Raw genomic sequence first — 20,903 nt, forward strand, 5'->3', positions numbered from 1 at the left:
AATCAATAAGAAGTAAAGGAAGCCAGGGCCACAACATGTTGAACTTTGACAAAAGAAATGATTAACTTGGCTTCTAAGGAACACAAGTCTTGTCTTTGCCAGTGTAAATATGATGCAAAGATGATTGCCTTTATCCGGTCCGCTCTAACTTCTACTCCTGTTCTCTTTTTTTTTTTTTTATGTTGAACCTGAGCAGTTGTCTGGAGGGTGTGAACTAACCGTGGTGCTCCAGGACTTCACAGCGGGCCACAGCAGTGAGCTGAGCATTCAGGTGGGGCAGACAGTGGAGCTGCTGGAGAGGCCGAGCGAAAGGCCAGGCTGGTGTTTGGTCCGGACCACGGAGCGGAGCCCACCTCAGGAGGGCCTGGTCCCCAGCAGCGCTCTCTGCATTTCCCATTCCCGCAGCAGTGTGGAGATGGATTGCTTCTTCCCTTCAGGAAAAGGTAGGCAGCAATCTGGCAGGTTTCAGATGCTTTCAGATTTCCCCTTTTGTAACCTGTAAGTGAAAAGCTGCTTGGGCTGCCTTGGCAGTCGGTGTGGGTAAGGCTGTCCAGCTGTCAGTGAGCTTTGTTACCAGATCTCTGTGAATCGGCACAGCACGAGCCTAACTCCATCTCCATGAATCAATGTTTGTGCGTGTGCGTCCTTTGCTGTCTGGCAGTCATTATTGTCTTGAGATTTGGGGTAAAAAAAAGACCTTTAAGCAACAAAGGGACTGGTTTTAGTGCCTCAGAGCCTAAAGGGAGGGGAAGTCATGTTGTGTACACACCCAGGCTGCCCCAAGTTGTGGATTTGTTGTTCTATGAGTGCCATGGTGCAGACTAGTACGTGGTCTTTTGGAATATCCCTGCTGCTTCTCTGTTACTGCAAACATGCCACCAGTGAGCACTGGTACACTCTGTTGACTTGTGAACTAGAGACATTGTAATGGCACAGCACAGTGAGGGAAAAAAAGTCCTTCACAAGTAGTGCTCAAAAATCCCCACATCCCTGGTCTTATCCCGAGAGCTGGGCTTCATGCACAATGAATGGTGAAATAGTGTTGTCTCTGTGGTGTCTGTGGCCTATTTAGCTGATGTTCTGTTCTGAGCAATGTGTCCCCCACACATAGGATCCATGCAACAAGGTATAGGAGATGCTTCAAACTGATAGATCAGAACTGGTTCAGGTCAGCATGGCCGGAACAGGTCTCCTTGTGTCTGTGTCCCTGCTTCTGGCCACAGACAACACAGGTAAAGCCCAGGGAGAAAAGGTTCCTGTTGCCCCACACCCAAATTCAAGCCCACAACGTGAACTGTCTTTTTAATATTATTTTTTCCCCTCTGCATCAAGGGAAACAGAATTTGATCCGTTCCTGTTTGAGTGAGTTAAGCTTGGTGGTTTTGTTTGTTTTGAGAAAAAGCATTGAAACCGGGCTGTAGGCTGTCCTCTCTCCCTGCCTACACTCCCACTGCGGAGGCCAGGAGTGGGGTACACCCCAGGACAGAGCAGCATGGCAGGGCCATAAACTGCAATCAGTTTCCCTTAAACAGCCATCTGAGCCAAAGCTGGGGGAGGAGAGCTCAGATTTTCCTCTTGGACTTGATCCCCTCAGCAGATCACAGTCAGGTGCTTTCCCTTGCCCTGCTTTGTGAGAGGGAGGAGGTGAAGTCAGTGCTGGCTGTCAGCTCTGTCTGCAGTGCAAACTCCAAACTTGTCACGTGCTTCTTAGACCTGCTGCTGACTCTCCTCCCTGCCTCCTGCCCACGTCGTTGCCTTGCCTCTGCTACCTCAGGAGCCTGTCCTGGTCCTCAGTTGTCCAGTGAGAAGCCCTGCAGTTCCTTATTAGCAAATTAAATCTGTGAATAAACAGAAAGGTAAAGCAAAAAATCAGCCTGGTCTGTGTAAGAGCAATCACTGCCTGGCATGACTCATAGGAAACCAGAGATGCATCTCGTGGGTGCATGGTCCAGTATTTGGGCTTGGGCTCTCTGCTGAAGGACATTGAGACACCACTCAAGCCTCATTGAAGTGTCTTGGGTTGAAGAGTTTCTCCTCAAATGAAGCTAAGCAAAAAAAAAAAAAAAAAGCAGGAGTAGGCTGTGAAAAGTGAGGCAGGAAATCTTGAGGAGGATGGAGACAGAGTGGTGCAGAGGCTGAGGGCTGGCAAGGGCCATAGGGACTCTGTTTCCAGCACGATTATGTGAGCTTCAGGGCACAACTGTAATGCAGCTATGGAACAACAGTGGACCAGAGCTGACTGGTACCCGCAAGCCACCAGGCTGTGTCAGCACAGCACCACGCCTATGCTAGCACACTTTGCCTGCCTGTGTGACAGGTTATCTCACTTAACACACTGCCACTGCTTCCAGGTTGGAGCTGGCTCTTGTCCCATCATCTCCAAACAGGTACAGAGTGAGCCTGGCCTTTATTTTCTTATATCTCTTCCTCACCCAGCCTTGGTTTTCTTCCTGAACATACCAAAGCTGTATCAGGGAGCCTCAGCATTAATGGGATCTCCAGAACTGCTTCTACAAATAATAAAAATAACAACCCAGTCCACAGTTTTGGCCAGAGTACAGCAAATAGGTTCTGTCTCTAATCAGCTCTCCCTCTCTTTGAAAAACAGGAAATTGTTTAAACTGAATGAACAGATGCTGGGAATAAAGACAGAGAGGCAAGTTTAAAGGGGAAAACGCAGCAGCCACTGGAAGAGCCTGCTAATCTCATGAGAAGCTGGGAGGGTTAGCATTTGAAATGGCTTCTGACTATTCAATTCATGTCTTCTCTATTTCCAGTAGCTTTAGGCATGAGTTGGACTTGGACTCCCTTGGTCCAGGCTTCCAAAATTTATGGTCTTTCTCTATAACCCAGAAGAAAGGCTGATGCCTTTTATATCATTATCAAAAGGTGTCCCCTGGCTATTTCAACTGTGTGAACGTGCACAGCTGCAGAAGAGCAGGTTAACAGCTGAATTTTGCTTGTAATTACCAAGACACAACATTCTTTGCAAGCAGAGAAAGTATCTATACTCAAATCTTAATGTTTCTAACAATAGAATGTGCCATCTATAATAGAAACAGTCAGAGTTTTGACAAGTATTAAAACATTGTCACATCTGCTTAGTGAGAAATGGAGAATTATTGTGTTTGGTTCTGTTATAAGTTATGGTGGACAACAAATGTAAATCATGTGGCTCACAGAAGCTATGTGCCATCCCTACAATGAAAGAGTAAAGAAAGTTATATATCATCCAACACCTGAACAGATGAAGGCTTGAAAGATTTGATGGGATCACCAGAACATTTTGCAGAGCATCAATGCAAGTCCTCATCAAACCAAAAAGTAAACCTTTTTGAACAGCCTCCCTAAAAGCCAATGGAAATGCAAAACCAGACTTCACAATGGAACATGTGCTCTGGCTCTTCCTCGCTTTTTTACACTATCCCTTTGAAAACAGGTAGTGAATTGAGATTAAAATATTGCAAAAGGAAAAATGTGGTGCCAATAGAAGAGACCAAACCCAGAAGAGAACACTTCCTACCTTTTGTAATGAAATACCTGTACAGATTTCTCTCGTTGATTTTAGTAAGAGTGTGGAGCCTTTCAGGTCTCCCAGCCTTCTGTCTGCCTGCTGGCTCTGTTCCTTCGGAGGATACACGTTTGATCTTTTCCTGCCTGACTTGACTACAGCTCAGAGCCCAAGAATAGTCCTGCCTGTCCTTCCTTTCTGATGATCTGACAGTGTTTGCAATTATCCTCTGTGAAAAGGCTAACAGGTTTCTGGGATTCACCTTTTGCAAGTGATTTACAGATGACTGAGGAAAAGGAACTCCTCTGCAGGCTCCGTTACTGTACTCCAGAATTTGTGGGATGTTTTGTTGTTATTGCTCTGACTAGCATTCCTAGGAAGGAAAAAGAAAGATCTGTGACATTAGGAATGAGTCTCTGAACTATCCCACATGGTTAATGAGAGGAAAGCTGGGACTTTTATTCCTGTCTCTTTTACTTTATGATTGAGTTCTGAGGTATTAAGCTATACATTTCAAACTGAGAAAGAAATCCATATGGATTGAAAGCATCCTAAAGAACTAGCCAATATTCATTAAGCACACTGTGACAAGCATATTCCTGGTGTCAGCCTGTTAGCTTTGACTGAGTAATTTCAAATTTCAACTTGGCCCATGAAACATTGAAGTGAAATCTTGATCCTAAAACTCTTGTCTTATGACTGCTTACCCAGCATTTGACTTGTAAATCAAAGTCACAGCATAATTCAAAGAGTAACAAAGGCTACTTCTTGCAACTTGGAGTAACTTTAAGCAACCTCCATCATGGAAGGACAAAGAAAACATGAAAACAAGTATTGGGGTTTATGGCACTTGTTTTGGACTGACAATGTGGGAAGGGGTCGCATTCAGGGCTTCAAACCAGATCCTGCCCGCAGGATGCTTGTGTCTGGTACTTACCAGCACCAGAACAAGAGGACACAGTCTCAAGCTGTTCCAAGGGAGGTTTAGGCTGGATGTTAGGAAGAAATTCTTCATAGAGAGAGTGATTGGTCATTGGAATGGGCTGCCCAGGGAGGTGGTGGAGTCACCATCACTGGAGGTGTTTAGGAGGAGACTTGATGGGGTGCTTGGTGCCATGGTTTAGGTGATTAAATGGATTTGGATGATAGGTTGGACACGATGATCTCGAAGGTCTCTTCCAACCTGGTTTATTCTATTTCTATTCTATTCTATATCTCTGGAAGAAAGAAGGAATACATTTTTTTTAAGGTGCTATGCAAACATCTCGCTGTGCAGGCAAATGGCCACATGACAGCAGGGCTTTGATGATAGTCCTCATGAAAAAGCAGACTGAGAAATAGTTTGGTCTCTTCCAGCTGAAAAGAGAACATAGGTCTCACAAGGTGTATGATATCAGGATGAGCATCTCACCTGCACTTCTCAGGTGGGCCACATTGGCTCTGCTTCATCAGCTGGGAGAGCACTAAATTTTGGGCTCAGCAGACAGCTTACACGTTTAGGGGCTTGCCTACTTGGTCCCCTAGCCAGAGAGACCCTGTGGCTGGTAGGTGTGATGGCAGGCTAGGGTGTGAAAGGAGGAAACAAATTAAGGATTTAGTGTGCAAAGCTGGTGAGGCTAATCTGGTTCTTGCTAGGTTTGGAAGTCTCTTTCCTTCAGTTCCTGATCTCAGAAGAGTGATCTATATATGGAAAAAACGTAGCTATTTCTTCCCACATCTCTCTTTTTAAGAACATCTTGGATTTTGGTGGGGAAAAGAGTCTAGGCTGCTTTTATTGCATCCCTGTTCCTGTGGAATATTAAACTATGATCTGCATCGGCTCTCACACTTTCTCTGTTGTGTTTTAAACAATCTCTGTTGCAAAACTTCTCTGATGATAATGATACCTGATGTCCTGATAGAGCTCTGTGAGGACAATTCAGAAGTTTTAGTGCACTGCATTAAACCTTCAGTTGTCCTTATAGAGGCTGAAAATGTGGGCTTGTTTTTGAAAGCCTTAATTAAGAGCGGTCAATTAACATGTTTGTAAGGCTCTGAACTAAAGGAAACATTTCATTAGGTAACACTGTTGATTTAACTGGCACATAAACAGGTCATGGGGTTTCTATTAAGCAAGCAGTGTTCAGGCTCCCATTGTCAACATAAATACGCAATATTTAAATAAGAAAAACCTAACCCTCACCTCTGTTCCTAATGCTGTTCCAACATGAGTCCTCAGAGTCAAAATTTCATAGTACAGGCTGGCATTCAAGAGAGATCACATGGACCCCACCTGCTGGCATTTAGTGTCCCGTGGCAGCTACGTTACAAGTTCAGGACACGTCTCACATAGAAAAATCACATCAGGAAAAGCTTTTGCTGCTTTTTCACTCCTTTTCAACTATGATAGAGCAGCTGGAAACAAGTTGACTGATCAGCATGGTGTAACACAGCGGGTCTCTGTGGGCTGACACCAAGGGCTGCCGGGATCCAGCTTGGCACTACTGCTTTACCTCAGTATAAAGTGTGGCCCCATGTAGTCAGGTCCATGCTTATACCTTCTGCTGGACTCCATTAGCTCCAACAATTGACAGTATGGCTGATGAGATCTGATTTTTGTTGTTTCTAAGAGGTAGGTCAAGCCAAGCCAGAGAGGATGAGCCTTACCTGTGCAGGGGTCTTTATCTCACTGTGACTGTAGCTCTCCTAAGGCTTTTATGTGTTTGGTATGTCAGTACATCAAGAACACAAAACTATGCTGAGAAATGCTTGCATAGTAAAGCCCTAGAGGCAGCATCAGTCCAAGCACCACATGAGTAACTAGATAAGCTAGGGCATGGCATGACCAAGCATGACAAATACTTGGCCTCCACCATAAGTCACAAAAGCTGGAAGTCATGGATGCACATCATAGGCAGACTGCTGGAGCCATGTTCTGATGGCTTCTCAATACCCATATTTCTCTGGCATAATATTTCTATTTCATTATTTTTTTCTTGCATTCAGTATGGCATCACTGGGTATTTAAAGCCAGGTTCAGCTATGTGGACTTGTGTAGGACAGAGCAGGTATCAGAAAGTCAGTTATTGCTTCAGCTGCTTTGTTATCTAATCAAAGCAAAAGGCCTCCGGTGCTCTACCTGGAGCTTTATTTTTCTGTGGAGAAGTACAATTTTGATGAATGCTTTGATAAAACAGGAAGGGCTATTTTGGGGGAAGTTGCTTTGCTTTTGTACAGTGGATTTTTATTATTTTAAACACAGAAGTCTTTGTTTAAAAGAGAGAAGGTCTGCAAATTTTCTTGCTTGCCTTTGCTTCCCCTTCTGACAGGGGGTAAAACTTTATCCACCTAGTACCCTGTCAGCTTAACCCCAAATTTCACTGTACAATGTCCACCCAAAAACAAAAGGGGGTAAGGAGGGTGGGGATGAGGGCAGAAGGGGTGGGGATGAGGGCAGAGGGAGGGGAAAGGGAGGATTTACAGTGCTTTGGCCAACTGCACTCATCTAGAATGACAAAAAGTTCAGCACCTGGTCTGGCAGGGAAACTGGGGGGAAACTCGGCAGTGGTACACAGAGTGCTGTAATCTGCCTGTACTGTGATCACACGTGCTCTGACCAGGATTAGACCATCAAGGCTGTAATGTTTGGACATGTCACCATTTGCTGGGTCAGAATCCCCAGTGTGGGACCCATCTACTTGCTTTGCCTGCTGCTTCTTCCATTCTTCTCATAGGTCACCCTTGCTGCACATGTACCAGGAGCAACTTGGGGTGTACAGCAAACAGGCAGAGTACAAGATGAAAATGGACAGAATTCAGTAGCTGATACTGCATACAGGTCAGGGAACCTGAGAAAAAGGCCCCCTCTGGCACTGCAGTCTCTGACAGCTTTATCATTGTGCAACTCCTGCTCAGTTATCTAATGCATATCTTACAGCACCTTTGAGACCTTGGCTTAATGTGGCTGGGAGGCTTTCAGAGAATAGGGTTTCCTGGTAGCAGATATCATATTGATCACCTTTATCTTGTCATTAACATACTGGCACCATCATCCAAGGCTGTGTCTGAGTATGGGATAGAATTGCTGCCTATCAAGATAATAAATCATTCTGATTTTAGCATCACATCAGTCAAGACCAGCTTAAAAATGAGAGGAAAACTGGCAGCAAAACCCTGATAATGGTCAAATGGGAAAGCACCAGTGAAAACCTAGTGCAGGATGTTTCCAAACTCTCTGTGGAGCTGTGAGGACAGAAACTTTCCCATTTCACAAGGGTTAAAGGCTAGCCTCTGCAGAAGGAAGCGATGACAATGGTGTATTGCTGCTACACAGGCTCCTGTCAACACTGCGCAGAGCGGTGCCCATGAGATGTCTATTTCCAAAATGAAAAATCTTCTCTCTCAAGATAAAGTTCATTTGTTTCCTTTAGATATGCTTGTGGGCTTCTTGGAGAGGGTGTGTTTGGAAGAAGGTACAGAAATTTACTGCAGTGCTTTTGTTTTGTGGAGAGATGGTGGTTTGACAGGTCCAGGACCGGGTGGTGCAGCTCAGCAGACAGCTGTCCCAGCAGACTGGATGTCACTGCCAAGGACCAGAGCTCTAGGGAGTGAGAGGAAGGGGAAAAGGGATTGCAGCTCTAAAAAGTCTTTCTCTTATGGTCTCTCTGGACCCATTTTTTTTCTCTTCACTTGCTTTATATCTGTCTGAGGTGTTGAGAGCAATTTTAAGATGAGGTGGAGAAGGAGACAGAATCACAGAATATATCTGGTTGGAAGAGACCTCGAGGATCATCCAGTCCAACTCTCGACCCAGCACTGAAGGGTCAACACTAAGTGTCCCTAAGTGCCAGACCCACATATCACGAAGCATGGTGACTCCACCAATGTTTGATAACGCTTTCAGTGAAGAAGAGTTTCCTAATATCCAGCCTGGACCTCCCCTGGCACAGCTTGTAACCATTTCCTCTAGTCCTGCTGCTTGTCATCAAGAAAAGGCTGGATCTCTCCTCACTCCAACCTCCCTTTAGGTAGTTGTAGAGAGTGATGAGGTCTCCCCTCAGCCTTCTCTTCTTCAGACTGAACAACCCCAGCTCCTTCAGACACTCTTTATAGGTCATGTGCTCCAGGCCCTTCACAAGCCTTGTTGCCCTTCTGTGGACATGCTCCAGTGCCTCAATACCCTTCCTATAGCAAGGGGCCCAGAACTGAATGCAATATTCAAGGTGTGGCCTCACCAGTGAGGTGAGACATAGCTGTGCATTCTCCCAGCTCTTTGACATTTCCTGAAGAGTCTCACATCCTGCTAAAGTTTTCTTGTAAGTCATTGTTAACCATTTTCATGCTTCCCCACAGGGGGGAAAGAAAAAGAAAAAAAGCAAAAAAAAGTGACATGGTCCTTCTCTGTGTTAACCTCGGGACTGCATTTTCTCCCACAGCTTCAGTGGACATTCAGGATCATAGATTCTCCATACCTTGATGGCTCTCATGCCTGCCTTCCCAGCCTTTCTTCCTAGTGAGATAGTTTCCTGAAATACTATTAACTGTGCAGCATCACATATGCTTTGGAAAGTCCAGGGACATCTTCCATACAAAGGATTCTAAGCCAGGGAAGGCCTGTCCTGCCCATTGTCCAGCTCTTCTAATGATCCTAGCACATGCTCTTCCACAAAATGGCTGAGCTCAGCCTTCCCTTGCACTAGCAGAGTTAGAGAAGAGAGAGGAGCCTTTGAAGAGACTCTACAAAAAGTACTTATTGAGTCTGAGCCATGGTTGTTCTGAGAAAGAGCTCAAGCTGTGGTACTGAGCATCAGGAGACCAACTGAGGTCAAGTATTATCCAAGGCTCTCTGCATCCAGTAGAGGCATATACTGAAAGTGGTCTGATTATGATACCTGTTTCATTAACTGCATAGGAACCTTATTGATGTCTTCTGTTCCTCCTCCTCTTTGGAGCTGTGGTACCTCAGTGCATTGCAGACACCAGAGCAAGCAGGCAGAGTGGAGAGTTCAGTTTGTAGCATGAGGTTTTTTGCTAGCTCTGACCAGAAGCTAGCAGCCATAACATCTCTATGCCTCTGCCCCACTAGTGTAAAACATGCAGCTCAGAGGAGAGATATAAAAATAGCTCCTTGAGCAAAATCTATTTCCTCTGTCTTTAGTCATGTCTTGAAATACATGTAGTGTGGTGGGAAGGGGGGAGTTTTTCTGTAGTGCTTGGCCCATCAAGCTAACAGGAAGGTCATCCTGAAAGAGCAACAGGAGCATGTGGATGGCTTGTGTCTTGTGTTTCCTCTGAGGCCAGACTAAATTTAGCAGATTCACAGATGGACATTGGACCATAATCCATCTGGGACTGCAGGGGAAGGAGTGGGATCTGGGTTCTTGGCCTAGGCTTTTTGCTGTGTGACCAGCTTCAGCGAGCCACCAGTCATCACTATATTCTTTATGGTTTTCTGCCTCGCTCAGTATACTGTAACTTACTGCTTGATCCTTTTCCCTGAAATGTTAGAAGTTTTAAGCAAAAAGGAAAAATAAACTGCTGGTTCTGGGTTCGTGCCTGACATCCCTATAAACTTAATGTTAAGAAGTGGATGAACACTGCATCATCACGAAGGTTGAGTATCGAACTGGTACTTCTAAGAACTGCAGTAACACAAATGCTAATGATTGATTATTTTGGTTTCCCCCAAACGTTGCTTTGTCACTCTTTCAGCTTCTAGACAGTTAAAGGGACTAATCCTAAATGCAGTAATTGCACCCTGAAAGGCCTGCATGCTGCTGGGCTGGTCCTTCCGTTGCTAATCTTGAACAAATATTTTATGAGTATCTTTTGAAGTGAACTAGCTCTGCTAAAAATCCCATTTCCCTCATCAGTCTGAGCTGGAGACAGGCAAACTGCAGTGCAAAGCACGTGTGTATTAAATAATGTATTTAAAGCAATTGAAATTATGTTTCTGTATATCTGCTCCAGCACACTGCACAGATTTGATATATTGATCCTGACACAAAAAGTCTGATGTTCCTGTCACTTGTGCAAGCATTTTGTCAGAGCAGTTATTCCCAGGTTACACATTTGACCAAGGAGCCTGAACCAATGCGAGTTTTGCTCACTTCAGAGAAATCCCAGATTCTAAGAAGTAGAGTTAAATGCTGTTGTCACTATGATAGTCTGAAAGTCTAGGGCAGGAGGTTATTTACATAAATGCCAGTCTGTTTTTTCCCATTCATACTAACTGATCTCATAAAAGATATTATCTCTTCTCGTAAATGTTGCCATTAACCCCAGGACTGTATTTTTCTTTTCTTTAAGGCAAAGTCCACATTTTACTATATTTTCCTTTACATCAGTGCCTCACAGTTCCAAACAGCTAAAGAACAGCTCCCTTTTTTTTACTATGAGATGTTTAACCATGCTTGTCTCTGGATGTCCTGAGCATTCATTCGAAGGTGCTGTTTTACACATACGTCACGTGTTCTTCATGAATGCACTCCACAGTTACTGATTCTGCAAAACTGTAATGCAGAGAACTAATTTTTATTTGTTTTCTGGAATTTACAAAATACCAATCATATTTTGCACAGCATAAAAATAGAGAGAGATGCATATTGCAGTAAAGGTTGGGATGGCCTCCAGTCTCTCTAAAGGTGTGCCTTCCAACAGATAGTAATATACTATCCAATATTTCATATAATAAAGTAGCCCTGTCTTTTTCTCTTAAGCAAGACACTTTGCAGTTCCTGTTGGTGGCTTTTTTCATGAAGTGAACCTAAGCTTCCATGTTTCTCACCAATAGGAATAACCTGCCTGATGCCAAACAATTTTGACAGTCCTTTGTTTCTGCAAGCAAAAGAGATTTCAACTTAAACAGTAGCACCCAGTATTAATATTTTACTGTTTTCCAGACTAGGAAGGAACACTGCAATCTTTGAAGATACACTTGAAAAAAGGTATTTTTAGATCTTCATACATTTTGCTTTTACTCCTTCCAGACTGTACCCAGCTTTTCATTTTCTATGCAGATTTCATGTATCTTCAGAATATTAAGTCAATTACCTGAATTTTGCCAAGGAACGCATACTCAGTTCCCTTGGAAATCTATTGGAATTGCATTTAAGTATCAGAGGAAAGATTCTGGCCTTCAGAGACAATTGGCATTCTTCAGAAAAGTGCTGAAGGATTTATTAACTCTGCAGGACTCCTAGCAGACTAAGAACATTTTGCCTTCCACTGACTGCAAAAGTCAAATTAAGTCTGATACAGTGTGAAGGAACAAGGGTGCTCTTGCTGCAATAGAAAGCCATGCTAACCCACAAAACAGGTGTGTGAAAAAAAAAGGTGTTGTGCGTGGATGGCAGGGGAAGGTCGTTCAGGTTGTGCACCCAGCAATGTCCGTGGCTGCTGCACATCTGTGGCTCAGACCAATCTGCTGTACTTGTGCTGTGCATAGACACTGCTGCTCCACAGGACAACTGCTTTGTACACAGCCTTCACCTGAGAGCTATATGTGCTCTGCAATGTTCAATCTGCTACAGCCTTTCCTTATTTTGAAGACACCTTTCTGCACATAAAGAAGCAAAAATGTACATCCCACACCCCATCAGCTTGCTGACTGCCATCGTAAAACTTGCTATGGGGACATGCAGGCACAACAAAAATGGGCCTGATCTCAGCAGCACTGGGGGCTGGTGCTTCTCTCTGCTGAGCAAAAAGATAGTCAGATGGATGGAAGGACCCATTTTGTCTTGCATGGGGAGACTGAACCTTTCTGAGCATCAGATATGTGTCTATGTGTCCAGTGCCTACTCAAACAGCCAGGATCTACCATAGTGAGTGAGATCACTGACATCAAGAGATAATACAGCAGTCCAGATGATGCATCAGACATCAGAAGAGGCCGAGGGGAGACCTTATTGTTCTCTACAACTACCTGAAAGGAGGTTGTAGTAAAGTGGGTGCTGGTCTCTTCTCTCTAGTATCAAGTAAGAGAACAAGAGGAAATAGCCTTAAATTGAACCAGGGGGGGTTTAGATTGGATATTAGGAAAAATTTCTGTACTGAAAGAGTGGTCAGGCATTGGAACAGGCTACCCAGGGAGCTGCCGCTGTCACTGTCTAAGGTGTTCAAACAATGTGTAGACGTGGCATTTCGGGACATGGTGTAATGGTCATGGTGGTGTCAGGTTGATGGTTAGACTCGGTGATCATAGAGCTCTTTTCCAACCAAAGCAATTCTATAAAGTTTGAGGCTTTTGCAGCAAAATTTGAACAATAATGACAGGAGAACCAAGGCAGATCAAGGAACTAATATGGGCTAAAATGCATATTTTTTTCCACCTTAGGTTAATTTTAACCTGGATCAGATTCACTGCGAAGCTGCACAAACATTTCTGTTGGCAGAGGGGAAGCAGCAGGAAGGAGCAGGCACCTGGGAGAGACAGAAAAAGCAACAAAGGGTTTTGGCAGGGTTGTTAGCTCTTGACAACTCAAAGTGCTCATGGAACTATCTTGTAATGTGGAGCTGTTACATACAGAGAGATCAACTGGACATAGGAGCTAAAAAATATTCTGTGAGATCATGTACTTGGCCCTCTCACAGAAAGACAACACATTTTTGTGTCTTGGGGTGACTGAAAATGCCAATGTGTAGAAGTCCAGCTTTTGTGCTATGCTGGTATCAAGCAGAAGGGGGATTTCTAGACTGTTTGTTGCTAGACTAGCAATCGTTCACTGACATTCACAGGAGCAGCATTGCTGTACAGGACATCATAAGAAATCACGCCTGGCAGACAGCTAGCATCCTAAAAATGTCATTATTGCAGGTATGTGGACAATAAAGGATGAAAGTAGGCAGAGCTGCTGCTCCACATGGATAAAAGCAGAGGGGTTGCTCTCTAGCCAGTCATTCCACCAGCTGACAAAAATGGCTTCAAAACTTTTTTCCCCTTAAATTCTCTGCACTGCAGGCTGCCTATTATGTGTGTCCTTGTTATTTATACCTGCCATAAGTTTCAATAACAGCTTTACAGATTCTATTATGCTTGTCTTAGATCTGGTATTGTAAAACAGAAAGCTTTGCCATCCTAAACATTGCCTGGTAAGAACTCCTCTGCATTCTTTTTACCTTAGAGAAAAAATGAAAGTGGAAAACACAGTCAGTGCAATAATTTGGCCCAAATAAATAAAAGCTTTTACAATATTGACATTGAATTTTATTTTCATTCCAACTCTTCCATACTGGCCAAAGAGAAAATTTTGTTCCTAGCAAGCAAATGGTGTGTGCCAGTTTTTAATTGTTTCCTTTTAGCTTGCCTTGAACCATAATTGTGTTGAATCCTGGGTAGGGGATAGGTGATGAGCAGAACTTGCCATTTTCTGCAGAGCTTCTCTGGAAAATAGCCTGAATACTCTTCCATTAAGAAAAACAAAACCAACCAACCAACCAACCACCCCACACCAAACACACAAACAAATACCCAAAACCACACCAAAAAACACCCACCAAACCAAGCAAACCAAACCAGGCCTCAACTTACCCTAAGGAAAAATAAATGCTCTTTACAGAGAAAATTAGCTGTGGTTTCTACCATCCAAATAGAAGAGCAGCAGACAAGTTGAGACAGGCAGGTCAGGAATACTTCTGTTATACTATCTGACTGTAGTTGCTAAAACAACTCACCTTTGTCATGGACAAGTGGGTGAGGCTCCCATTTGTCTTGGAAAGCAGACCACAATGGACTAAGATAGGTTCATGATTTCCCTGCTGAGGACAAAGACAGTAAGACAGGAGCCAAAACATGTCCAAAAGGTTGGGCTTTTATGTTTGTGTCTTCCATCACTGGGTATTGCAGTAACTCCTAAAGATACGTCTCTGCTATAATGGGGATAAGTGCTTCAGGGAAGTAACACAAAACCTGCTTTAAATTTTTATTTCACTCTTTTCTGCTGAAGGATTGGTGTTTTTATTCTGACCAACAGCTTGTTCAGGGTGTGTCCACCACCAAGTGTAGCTCTCCAGCAACCAATCGATACCATACCAACATAAATTGGTACATGGGTCCACTTACTGAACCACTTACATTAAACTGGTTTGTGAGACCAGGCTCCTTGCTGCAAGCCTCATCTAAGTGTAACTCATCAGGTGGTATTGTTGGTGGGTCAGACAAGTCTTCTCTGTTCACATAAGACCTTGCTGAAGTAGTAGAGCTAGTGAGGGTGAATCTGCACTGAGGTCTTGGAGGAAGGCAGTGTGGCAGGACAGCTTCTGTTTTCTTAAGCAACTCACTGTCAGCAGATGGTTTCTGCTTAGGAAGAATCTGTACTGGAACTGATCATGTGCCCAGGAAACAAGAGCAACTGGACAATGTAGCGACCTGCTCTAAGATACCTAAGAGGCAAAGTTAGGGTGGAGGTTGAAGGGGCATGTGTGTTCTGCAGGTCTGTTCTGCTTCTGAGGGTGGATGAAACTCTCCTGGGTTATACCTATGTGAATAGTTTGGCAGCTGAGGTCCTTTGAAACAGACTGAGCACGTGAAAGAAAGTGTATGTATCTTATTCTGCAGTCTGCTCCACAGTCATCCACCACCTGCTGTTTGTTTGATGATCTTTTTAAGATGTTTTTGGGCATGTGTCCAAACAACTTCTCTTTTTTTCATCGGTTCTTCCCTCTTAATAGATGCAGCGAAAGAAAAAAGATGAGCTTTAAATTAGGAAAGAAAGTCATGCTAGTGTCAGTATGGAACTGTTGATGGCTGGGAGAGGTGTGTGTTGTGCAGTACATAAAAGTGAGGTCTATCTCAGCAGTGCACACAGGTCTGGCTGTGGCCTTTAAGGCTTTGAAGTAGAGTTGGTGGGCCAGGATGCTCTTTGGACATGGTGGCAGTTCTAAGTTGCCATAAACCCCTCCCAAGCAGACATCTACAACAGAGAGACCAGGAATGATGTAGTCTAACTTTGCTTGAGCACATGCCTGCATTGCAGATCAGCCTGGAGTTACGCTGGACTGTCTGTATTTCTTCTTAATTTGTTTGCTTCAGCTAGTTGAGAATGTTCCTTTACCAACCACTGTGCTGAACTGAGGAGCTAAAAAGCTCTCCTTGGAGTTGTGCTCCCTTGAGCAAGAAGGGAATATAACTCTATTTATTTATTTTTAATTTATTTTATCTGGTTTAATACCCAATGAAGTTGTTGTTTTTTCCAACTAGCAGCACAAGGCTCTGGCTATTTTTAAAGAATCTGGTTCATCTGATTTAATTTAATGACTTTTCAGTCCTGTTGAAAATAGCTGGAGCCAGAGCCAAAAATAATGTACTGAAATGTGCTGGTTGAGCAAGGATTGCTTTGCTCTGCCAATCTGCTTTCCTTCCAGTTGTTCAGATTCACCTGGTTTTGTGAGTAGCATTCACAGGGGAGACATATTGATCAAGGTGCTTTTTAATGCTACAGCTAAAGGCTGGCAATGCCAGAACCATATTTTGCTACGCTCATTTCAAGATACATAATAACTCTTCTTCAGCATAGGATATCTAGTCTCTGTTTCAGAACACTTTAAAGCAAATGTGAAATGCTAATGTCCTTTTATTGCATACAGGAAAACTGGGGCATGAAATGGTCAGGTTCCCTAAAGTTACTCAGAAAGCAAGTGGGAGAACTAGTAATGACACTAAATAGACAGTATTGACTGGGCTTCTTAGGCTGCTGTGTAGCTCTGGACTTCTCCATGAACTGGAAACAAGAACATCATGAAAAAAAGGGTTCTACTAAGTCCTTGCTCCTGGTGTTTCTACTGACTGGATCTCAGCGTGTCCACATTTAGTGTCCTGCCTGCAGCACCTGAATTGCTCTGCAGAGGGACCTAACTCTCCCTAACAAAGCTTAGATTTCATGCATATTCTTGCACTATCTGAATACGTCTCTACCACATATTTAAATGATGTACTTAAAACTGTATGCATCCATCTTCCTTTTGCCATCCATGAGTTATTTCTCTTAGGCAACTGGTTTCTTATTCCCTCCTATGAAATGAGTAGCTGATACTTCAGCTTCATTGGATTAAAGAAATAAATCAGCCGTAATACATCTTACTCAGTGATAGTGGTGTCCGTAGGGATGGATTTTCTGCAGAGATCACTTTACACCCTAAAGCACAATGCAGGATTGGCTTGCATAAGTAAGGAACAGATGCTCCTGACGGCTATTACATTATTCATCTCTCTACATGTGATGGGGGGAAGGAAACAGCACCTGTTACTATGGGAGAAATATTGTCGCTGCTGTTCTACATTACAGACCTCCGGGGCAATCTGGGCCAGGCACATTTCACTCCTGTATTTCTGTTGACCCAAATGAAGCCATGGCAGTTTGCTTGCACTAGTTATTTTGTCCTGTGCTTCCCTCAGATAGGACCCTCAGTTTATAACCTAAGAAAATTAAACCAGGGAGCACTGGAGGCAGTGTAAAAATTGTATATGTTCTTTCTTGCACCCCAAATTTTGCACATGGGGACTTGGTGAATGTATGAGAACTTACTTCCCCTTTACAGCAAAAGCAGTTTCTGCAGATTCTCTTAGATTTCAGACAAAACCCATATGCCTGGAGCCCTTCTAAATGTGTATTTAAGAGCAGACAGAACTACTGTCGTTGTCATCCTGACCTTAGACTGAGATTACTTCCTTTCCATTGTCTGCATTGCAGAGGGCAGCACATTTGGCCCCTGGTGCCGACACACCACTTACAGCCTTAGCTTCAGGTGCAGCAAGTCAGGATGGAAATTTTTCTTGGCGGCTCCACCGTAGACAGCAGCAATGTTGTTTGGAGTGTGGTGCCAGGAGGTAGTCCCTTGAAGAATTTCTGCAACTTAGGCATGGACTCAGGCAGAAATTATTTTTTTTTTCTAGGGTACATACAGGTTATTCAGGGACCACAGAGTCACATGTTAATGCACTCTATCCTGGTCTCCAAACTGGTGACACATGGGTTTGATGGGTGGACCACTAGATGGATAAGGAACTGGCTTGATGGCCGCACCCAAAGAGTGGCTGTCAATGGCTCCATGTCCCAGTGGAGGCCAGTGACAAGTGGAGTCCCTCAGGGATCAGTCCTGGGACCTGTCTTATTCAACATCTTTGTGGGGGACATGGACAGTGGCATTGAGTGCACCCTCAGCAAGTTTGCTGATGACACCAAGCTGTGTGGTGCAGCAGACACACTGGAGGGAAGGGAGGCCATCCAGAGGGACCTTGACAGGCTGGAGAGGTGGGCACAGGCCAACCTCATGAAGTTCAATAAGAGCAAGTGCAGGGTCCTGCATCTGGGTCGAGGCAATCCCAGGCACAAATACAGGCTGGGCAGTGACTGGCTGGAGGGTAGCCCTGAGGAGAGAGACTTGGGGGTGCTGGTGGACAAAAAGCTCAACATGAGCTCTCAGTGTGCACTTGCAGCCCGCAAAGCCAATCAGATCCTGGGCTGCATCAGGAGAAGTGTGGCTAGCAGGTCGAGGGAGGTGATCCTCCCCCTCTACTCAGCCCTGGTGAGACCCCACCTGGAGTACTGTGTCCAGTTCTGGAGCCCCTATTACAAGAGGGATGTGGAGGTGCTGGAACGTGTCCAGAGAAGGGCCACGAGGATGATCAGAGGGCTGGAGCACCTCTCCTATGAGGACAGACTGAAGGAGTTGGGGCTGTACAGTCTGGAGAAGAGAAGGCTCCGAGGAGACCTAATTGTCGCCTTCCAGTATCTGAAGGGGGCCTACAGGAAGGCTGGGGAAGGACTTCTCAGGCTCTCAGGTAGTGATAGGACTAGAGGGAATGGAATGAAGCTGGAGGTGGGGAGATTCAGGCTGGATGTGAGGAGGAGGTTCTTCACCATGAGAGTGGTGAAACCCTGGAATGGGTTGTCCAGGGAGGTGGTCGAGGCCCCGTCCCTGGGGGTGTTTAAGAGCAGGCTGGATGAGGCTCTGTCCAGCCTGATCTAGTGTGGGGTGTCCCTGCCCATGGTGGTCCCTTCCAACCCTGAATGAAACTATGAAACTATGAAACAATAATAACCTGAAAAATCTGATGTGAGAATAGTCAGTGAGATTAAAGACCCTTTCTACTCCCAGGCAAACATATTCTAGCCCCTCACCTACGGCAAGTGAGCTATAAGAATTTCCTCCAGTGTGATCCCTGCAACACTTCCATTTCCCAAAGTTCTAACTCCCTGTTGAAGCTAAAGGCTCAATGCAGCTGGCAAAAGAGCTCCCACTCATGTTGGTGACAGCAGTCTTCTGCAGCCAGGGCCAAATCTGAGCTGGGTGCCCACAGCATGTCTCCTCTTATGTTTTATGGGAGCTAACTGATACGGTGCGATCATTGGGAATATGCCTTTCAGTCTGATATGGGGACATGTTTATTGGCTGTAAATTCAGCACTGAGTGTACATAGATAGGTGCGGCTTTAAAGAGCAACATTTTCTGTACTACCCTCACACTGTTGCTAGAACCGTAGATTTGACGGGGTAGAGCCTGCTTCCCCCCACAGTAATGACTTCCATTCGTGTTTAATTAAGCTGGTTTTCTTGAGCTGGACCAGCCGAGCCCTCCCCTCCCCAGGCTCCTAGCCGCCATGCCGAGGCTGGCCGCCAGGTGTCCCCAACAACCCCTCCCACACCCTGAACCGGGACCGCCACGGCGGGGGCTGCTGCTCCCGCCGCCCCAAGCCGCGGGTATTTAAAGGTGCAATGCCATCTTTAGTATGTTTGGTAATTTCTCGAAGGAGGAGCCTTAAAGATTTTCTTAGGATGACTTTTAACACCCACCAAAAGCAGGGCTCCAGCGTACTAGGTGCTGAATAGGGATTGCTGCTGCCTCAGATGCCACAATGAAAATCAAGATGCCAGCGAGGAGCACGATCATCTTACGCCTCTTTTTCTGCAGGCTGAGTTTAGGTAGGAAGCAGCCAGCCCTCTGGGCAGAAGGCGGATGTGGTATGATCGAGTGGATTAGAAGAGAGATGCTGTATGAAGGAGAAAGCAGAGCAGTAAAGAAATGCCTTCTCAAAAGAGCCCTTCTGCATGTTTCCTGAATCACTCGGAGGCCCTAAGCTGGTGTCTTCTTATTGCCTGGAGCTTCAGGAGACCGAAAGAGCCACCTGAAGAGCTGCTGCCTGGGGCACCATTGTTAGGACAAATGGGAAAAGGAGAGGTGCAGAAGGGTGAGGGTGTTCTAAGGGGTTCCCAGTCCAGTCCCCCTCCTCCTTCTTCAGCTGTAGCTGCGGTTTCTGCTGCCAGTGAGACCTATTATCTCCCTGCTACAGGCACAAAAGGCCTGAGTGCACCCTCAAGACATTCCCTTGCATCTCCCAGATAGGCAAAGACCCAAGGCAAAGAAAGACACAATACAAAGTAGAAATAGAGTTACAGTTCCCTTCATTTTCATGTATTGAAAAGAACGTTGATGCTCAAGGGCATTGGCACAAAAATTTTGCACACTCCAGGCTTCTTGTGAGGTTGCCAGCACTTCCAGTTAGGTTGTGGTGAAAGAACAATTTCTGCAGCACAGCTAAAAGTGAAGCATAAAGGTTTCCTGCTTGCTGTTGTGGTGGAAGAAGTTTCTCAGGGAGGGTCTCTGACACTCTTATGGCAGCAGGTACTAGGATTCTTCTGCTTGGATGTTTCTAGGGTCCACAGGATCCCACCAGGCAGCTACATGAAATCACCAAGCACAGGCTTCCCCTTGGCCAGCAGCACCTACGTGGGGCAATCCCACATGGGCTTGTAAACAGTGTGCTGAAGCCATAGCTCTCACTGCCTGTCCAAAATAAGTCTGTCTCTCCTCTGAGGACAGACTGAGGGAGTTGGGGCTGTTCAATGTGAAGAAGAGAAGGCTCCAAGGAGACTTTATTGTGGCCTTCCAGTATTTGAAGGGGGCCTACAAGAAAGCTGGTGAGGGACTTTTTAGGGTGTCAGGTAGGGATAGGACTAGGGGGAATGGAAAAAAAAAAATAGAAATGGGTAGATCCTGATTGGATATTAGGAAGAAATTCTTCACCATGAGGGTGGTGAGACACTGGAACAAGTTACCCAGGGAGGTAGCGGAAGCTCCATCCCTAGAGGTTTTTAAGGCCAGGCTGGATGTGGCTCTGAGCAACTTGATGTAGTGTGAGGTGTCCCTGCCCATGGCAGGGGTTTGGCACTAGATGATCCTTGAGGTCCCTTCCAACCCTAACAATTCTATGATTCTATGATACTCCAAAGCCAGTATGCAGCAAAAACAAATCCCTTGGTCCCCATCACCAGTCTTCACGATCTGCTGCTGAGGGCAAAGTCCCAGCAGGCAGAGGCACGTAGCAGAGCACATCTCCCTTCTGCCGCTCCCTCATCTTTGCCTGGGAGAAGCAGCTTGTTGGGTTCGTTCAGCTTGTGATGCAAGAGTGAAAAAC

The 20,903-nt window shown here is 45.1% G+C and overlaps 1 protein-coding gene across 8 annotated transcripts in view; it reads left to right on the forward strand.

Annotated features, from left to right (window-relative positions):
• KALRN (kalirin RhoGEF kinase) overlaps positions 1–20,903 on the forward strand; it is a 556,957-nt gene that overhangs the window by 450,934 nt on the left and 85,120 nt on the right. For all 8 annotated transcript variants that reach the window (XM_068139021.1, XM_068139024.1, XM_068139015.1 and 5 more), the window contains one exon: positions 197–443. In XM_068139021.1, the coding sequence (XP_067995122.1) occupies positions 197–443 (247 nt within the window). The remainder of the gene's footprint in view (positions 1–196; positions 444–20,903) is intronic.

This window comes from Melanerpes formicivorus, unplaced genomic scaffold (assembly GCF_026170545.1).
Source record: "Melanerpes formicivorus ecotype bairdi unplaced genomic scaffold, bMelFor1.0.p_v2 SCAF_5, whole genome shotgun sequence".
Taxonomy (NCBI): Eukaryota; Metazoa; Chordata; class Aves; order Piciformes; family Picidae; genus Melanerpes; species Melanerpes formicivorus.